The sequence below is a fragment of the Rutidosis leptorrhynchoides genome, chromosome 1, assembly GCF_046630445.1.
Source record: "Rutidosis leptorrhynchoides isolate AG116_Rl617_1_P2 chromosome 1, CSIRO_AGI_Rlap_v1, whole genome shotgun sequence".
Lineage (NCBI taxonomy): Eukaryota > Viridiplantae > Streptophyta > Magnoliopsida > Asterales > Asteraceae > Rutidosis > Rutidosis leptorrhynchoides.
Genome location: NC_092333.1, coordinates 299,014,097 through 299,021,160, shown reverse-complemented (window position 1 = coordinate 299,021,160; position 7,064 = coordinate 299,014,097). Strand labels below are relative to the sequence as shown.

The window sequence follows — 7,064 nt, the reverse complement described above, 5'->3', positions numbered from 1 at the left end:
CAATATTAACTATATTCCTAATTATACTTATAATCATAATGATAATAAGGATAAATGATAACTAATACATAATTGACAAAATTCATAATAAAAATACATTAATAAAGTTAATAATAATAATAATAATAATAATAGTAAATGTATATGAAAATGTGTATACCCTTTTAATAAGCTTCCTAAAAAGAATTGTCTCCTACGAGACTCGAACCCATGACCTCCTGTTAACCCGAACCAACACCTGACCACTCCACTGCCAATGTTTTTTTGATAACTACCAAATCTTTATTATACTTATCCTGCTTCTAATTTTCTCCCTATTCTTCTTCTTCGTAACACCCAGCAGCAAACTCAGACGACCACAATTAATTACCACAATCCACAGAACTTCGAAATGAGTTTTAAAATTTGTAATTGGAACAGAAATTGACTGAAGGCAATTATCAGTAAAAATAAACGAAAAAAAAAATAACAGTTCCAGCGAGTATATCACGAAGAACAACCCATATCATGATTTTGAATTCTAGATCGTTTTAGTTCCAAACTTCTACATGAAATAAGTTTTAATTCCTCTCTAGAATCTTTCTATATCCACAATTTAACTTAAAACCTAAAAACGAAATCAAATTTCATCAAGAACATCTTGTTTGACTTTTGAAAATAAAGTTTGACTTCCAAAATTGGAACTCGATAATGAAGATTGGACCTTGCAACTTTGCAGATAATTCACTTGAAAGATTTTTGGCGTCACAGCATTCTTAGATTTTTAAAACAGTTTCGAATACGAGTTTTTACAAAAAAAATACCCGTACAGAATGTTTACTCGGGTTCTTCATGTTTTTGATGAAATTTTACAAAATTAAAAACTATAAAAGTGTAATTGTAATTGAATTGATAGTGGAAGGTCGACTGGTATCCTATAGTACTGACTGTGATTGGGTTTTATAACAATTACAGCTCGTCAGTTTTCCAAACAGAAAATAAGAAAGAAAATAAAAAAATAAAAATAAAAAATATAGTTACAGATATGGATTTCCAACGGGTTTTGTTGTGATGCTGTGATTTTATTCAACTTAGGATCCAATTTAGAGACATGAAATCAATCAGCTATAGTAATGAGAAGGACATGAAACAGAATACTAACTTTTCAGCATTTATATATAATTAATCATATTTCTATAAATAACTATATCTATATATGTATTTTACATATTAAAGAGACATAATATATATATAATACAAACATTAATTTTTAATTATTAGTATTAATTTTAATAACAAAACTATTAATATTTATAATGAAGGTGATATTAATGTCTTAATAATACTAGTAAGAATAGTGAAATTTACAATTAATAATCAGATTAATAATAATATTTATCAATAAACCTAATAATAATTATGCTTATAATTTTTACTAATAATAATGATACTAACAATAGGGTATTAACTATATTTTTCTTATAATTTAAATTTTTATATGTAAATTTTACTGGTTATTAATTACCTCCTAGTATGTATCTGCATATAACGGCATATATATATATATATATATATATATATATATATATATATATATATATATATATATATATATTATAGATCATAATTAATCTTAATATAAAATTAAATATAACTATAATAATAATACATTTAATATATTAATGTTACAATTTATTAATTATACCATAGTTACTATGTAACTGAATATTTATACTCTATACACATATTATTATATACATAAAAATCAAATATATTTATATATAACTTCTTTTTAACTTACAACATAATTATTTTATAACTTATCTTACCTTTTAATTCAAATGTTTAAATCCTATTTATTATTTTTAATTATCATATATACTTACAGTTATATATATTGTATATATATTTAATTACATATTCATTTACAAATGATTTGTTCGTGAATCGTCGAGCACGGTCAAAGGGTGATTGATTTCATGAATATAAATTCCAAACTTTTTGAGACTTAATATCACAGACTTTGCCTATCATGTCGAAATCATATAAAGATTAAGTTTAAATTTGGTCGGAAATTCCCGGGTCGTCACACATAACAGCTTTGTTCAGAACTTCTACATGTGTTTTAACTCGGCGTATGATATGATATGCCGTCAGGAACAATTTTTCAATGTTCTTGAGGCTGAACAATTGAAGTACAATGCTGAGAAGATCAAGGCTGAAGACAGCGAAAAATGCCGTGTTGATCTTTCCTATGAACTCACCGCGGCAAAAACCGCGGTGGATGACTTAAAACTGCAAGTTTCTGCTGCAGCTGAGAAAGAAAACAACTTTAATGCCACCATTAAAGCACTGTTGGAGAATGTGGCGAAGCTAACGACAGAGCGGGACAACGCTCTTGCTTCTAAAGCTTCTGCGGAGCTTGAGTTCACCAAGCTCCGCTAACATCTCCCCGAACTGGCTAGAAAAATTCTCAACTCCAAGCCTGTTTCTACAAATTTTTTAACATTCGCTGCCGCGTTAAAACTACGCGAGAGGGTAGAGTTTATGGATGAGATTTCCATCAACTGCCCATTGGCAGATCCGCTACCAACTGCAACAGATGATCGCCTTTGCTTGTTAGAAGAGGCGCAATCAGCATATTCGGTTGCTGAAAAGGGCATAGCTGAAATTCCCCTCCCTAAGATAACAGTAATAATCGAACAAGAGGATGTCACTGCAGATGACATCATCAAGCTTGACTTATCCAAAGAGTAGAATCTCACTTTGTATAACAGCGCGCAACTGCCTCTGCGCTATTATTATTAAAATTTTCGCTATTCTTATATTTGCAAGTACTTTTATTTATATAGCGCTTTCATTAACAATATTCATAACATGGACTTGTCCTTTGCAATTTCCAACTTTTATTATCGTGCACATAATAAGTATGTACTTTTGCGAAACAATCTGTATGTGTATATATTTATAGGTTATGAACCTTCTAAGTCCGCCAAAGCGATCCTTAGGCCATCAATTAGCATTGCAAAGCATCTAAGTATGGCAGTATCAAACACTTAGAATTTTATATTCCTTTTGCAATAATCATTTTCTGCGTATGTGGGCAATTTCATCACTTTGCTACATAGCTTTCACGAAATATGCCAAAATTATGAAAACAAAAAACTAAAGAAATATTTCATAAACTTTGATTATTTCGCAAAGAAAATTTCGCATACTCATAGAAGTGCCTACCTTTTAAATTTTTACAAGTGTGATCAAGACTTGCAAAAATTAAAAATAAAAACACATAACAAGAGCATCAAGCATAGATCTTACCACTAATTCTACACTTTGCATATATACAACTTATCCGCCATATGATTTGTGCAAAGTTAAGCATAATATCGCTTTAATAAAGCAGCATGCCATGCATTAGGTAAAGTTCGCCCTTCCACATCTGCAAGCTTATAAGAACCTGCCGCATTAATTGCCACAACTTGATAAGGACCCTCCCAGTTAGGTCCTAATTTGCCAAATTTTTCTGCTCTACTTGCATCATTATTTTGCAACACCCATTCGACAACGTCAAAAGACAAAACACGCACTCTTTTGTTATAATACTTGGCAATTTGCTGTTTATTATTTGCCTCTCTGATAGCAGCCATTAACCTTCGCTCTTCAATGAAATTCAAATTCTCGCCCAATGCATCATCGTTTGCTTCTTCTTCAAAGTTAGCGACTCTATGCGTTGGCACAAGAATTTCAGCGGGTATTACTGCCTCAGAGCCATATACCAAACTAAAAGGTGTTTCCCTGTGCTTTTCTTGAAAGTAGTGTGATGTGCCCACAACACATTGGGTAATTCATCTACCCAACCGGTTCGCTTTTCGCATAACCTCTTTTTAATACCGCTTACAATATCACGATTGGTTACTTCACATAAACCATTAGCCTGTGGATGCGCCACTAATTTAAATTTTTGTATTATATTCAAATCAGTGCACCATGTCTTAAAAGGATCTTTCGCTATTTGTGTGCCATTATCACTAACCAACTCACGTGGAATACCGAATCTGCAGATAATGTATTCCCACACAAAGTTTCACACTTGCACACCAGTGATAGTGCGAACCGCCTTAGCTTCAACCCATTTTGTAAAATAATTAATTGCCACAATCAGAAACTTGACATTGCCAGGTCCTGCGGGAAATGGCCCTACAATGTCAATAGCCCACTTGTGAATTGGCCATGGTGAATTAACATGAATCATATCATGCCTTGGCATCCGATTCTGCGGAGCATGCCTTTGGCAACTTTTACATCGCTTAACAATTTTTGCGACATCGCGATATAGGGATGGCCAAAAGTAACCCATCCGCATAATTTTTGCCGCAATAGTTTTATAGCATGAATGCAATGCACAAGAACTGCTATGCACTTCTTCAACTATCATTTCTATCTCAATTGGTCCAACACATCGCATCATTGGACCACAATATGATTTGCGATATAAAATATCATTTTGAATGATATACATTGGTGCTCGCTCTCTTACTAGGCGAGCTTCGCGCTTATCACTTGGCAAAACATCACTGCGAATGTATTGCAGGATTGGTTCCATCCAATTTAGCTGTTCCTCTTCGATAGACGCAACCATTAAGTCGTTATCTATTGATTTGCTTGGCAATTCTTCAACCCAAACTTATTTTTGAAAGTGCGAGAACGTTAGAGCAGCCAATTTACTCAAAGCATCCTCCTTCTTATTTTGACTTCTTGGCACTTGCGCAAGTTCAAAATACTCAAACCGCTCTACCAATTCTTTTAATAACTGCAAATATTTCTGCATTGAAGAATCATGTGCTTCAAAGGAACCATTAAACTGATTCGCTACTAACTGCGAATCTGTAAATGCCCGTAACTTAGTGATATTCATTTTTCGCGCAATATACTAAACCAGCAAGTAACGCTTCATACTCTGCTTCATTATTTGTGACATCAAAATTAAAACGCAATGCATACGTATGCTCTTCACCACTTGGGCTTGCCAAGACCAAACCCGCACCCGCACCTTCTGCACACGAATCTCCATCAGTAAACAAATCCCAAATTTCATCAACCACTGGTTTTAATGTTGTTCGCTCATTAATCACCTCGAACTCCCCAGTCATTTCAGCGAGGTAATCCGCCAAAACCTGGCCTTTTACAGCACTGCGCAGAAGGTAAGAAATTTGATAAGCACCTAACTCTACTGCCCACAATGCGAGTCTACCAGATATTTCTGGCTTTGTTAAGACTTGCTTGACTGGGATGTTAGTTAACACGTGCACTGGATGCCCTTGAAAGTATCTTCTTAACCTTCGCGATGTTAATATTAGCGCATACACAAACTTCTCAATCGGCGCATAGTTTATTTCACTTCCTGTAAGTGCTTTACTGACAAAATACACAGGTTTTTGTATTTTATCCCTTTTCACAACCAATACTGAGTCAAAAGCTTCATTTTGCACCGATACATATAGGTAAAGAATTTCGCCATCAACTGGCGTTGTTAACGTAGGCAAAGTTTTCAACAACTTCTTCATTTCTTGAAACGCGGTTTCTGCTTCGCTTGTCCAAACAAAGCTTTTTTGTTTCAAACAACCTATCAAAGTTTTGAAAAATGGTAATTGCCTTTCAGTAGCTTTAGACAAGAAGCGCGTTAACGCGGCTAACTTTTTCGTCAAACTTTGCACTTCTTTAACCGTTCTTGGTGCAGTCATATTTTCTATAGCCGCAATTTTCTTTGGATTAGCTTGAATACCTTGTTCTGTAACAAGATATCCCAAAAACTTTCCTTCAGTTTCGCCAAAACTACATTTTAGCGGATTGAGCTTCATGTTAATTCTGCGCAGTGTGTCAAACGTTTCGCGTTTGTCATCAACAATTTGCTCTTGTGTTGTACTTTTGATTACCCAATCATCAACATAAGCCTCAAGATTACGCCCAATTTGCTTTTCAAATGCGGTGTCAATCAAACGCTGATATGTCGCACCCGCATTAATTAAACCAAAAGGCATCATTATATAAGAGAATATGCCTTTGCCAGTATGAAATGCGGTTTTATCTGCGTCCTCTTGAGCCATTGGAATCTGATGATATTGTGACGACCCGGAAATTTTGACCAAATTTAAACTTGATCTTTATATATTTCTGACACGATAAGTAAAGTCTGTTAGGTTGAGGCTCAAAGATTTTTAACTATTTTCATTTATGCAATTACCCTTCGACTGTTCTCGACGATTCACGAACAACTATTTGTAAATAGATACATATATATTTAAAAATATAAATATATATATTAATTCGAAATATAATATGAAATATTATATTATTTAGTTATTAGAATTATTTTTCTAAAATAAAAATAATATAATATATAATAAAATTTATTATTATAATAAATCTATATATAGATATAAATGTTTATTGAATACATTGTGATACTCGGTTGACGTATCGTTAGTGTTCATATAGATCTAATACGAAATTATGAAGATTTAAAATGAAAGTTGAATCGTAAATTGATTACGAAGATTTTAATTTTGATAGAAATATTTTTATCTTTTTAGTTTAAATTATAATACTCTGTACATATTAATTGGAACTAAAAAAATAAATATTAGACGCACCCTGTTGATCAGGTTTCAAACATTTAATGACCAAAATAAATAAAAATATTTAAGCTAAAAAAATTGGGATTTTTAGGAACACTTTTATATGTTAACCAGTTTAGCAATGGACACGATATACTCCTCGGGATAAAAGTGTCGGAAGGTTAAGTTCAAATTAAAATCACGGGTTTAATAAATTGCCTCTCAGACAAATGAGATTTGTTTTGGATCTCATATATTTTGCTTTTACACATACATGTACATTATAATACTACCACTTGTTAAACTAATCCATTTATCTATATATATTATACTTATACATTTGAGTTAGACGTGCAATCACCATAATAATCACCATAGTCTACTATTCTTCTCCTATGTGGGTTCCTTCTTCTTGAACTCACAAACCCACGATAATCAACACTCGTCAATCCAACCAAGAACCATAACACC

The 7,064-nt window shown here is 32.8% G+C and overlaps 1 protein-coding gene across 1 annotated transcript; it reads right to left on the bottom strand.

Annotated features, from left to right (window-relative positions):
• Positions 1-3,353: 3,353 nt before the first annotated feature.
• Positions 3,354-5,720, bottom strand: LOC139898774 (uncharacterized). Its single transcript, XM_071881544.1, has 4 exons — positions 4,916-5,720; positions 4,686-4,863; positions 3,871-4,034; positions 3,354-3,736 (listed from the first exon to the last, which is right to left on the bottom strand). The coding sequence occupies exons 1-4, from the start codon at positions 5,718-5,720 to the stop codon at positions 3,354-3,356; spliced, it is 1,530 nt and encodes a 509-aa protein (XP_071737645.1).
• Positions 5,721-7,064: the final 1,344 nt, after the last annotated feature.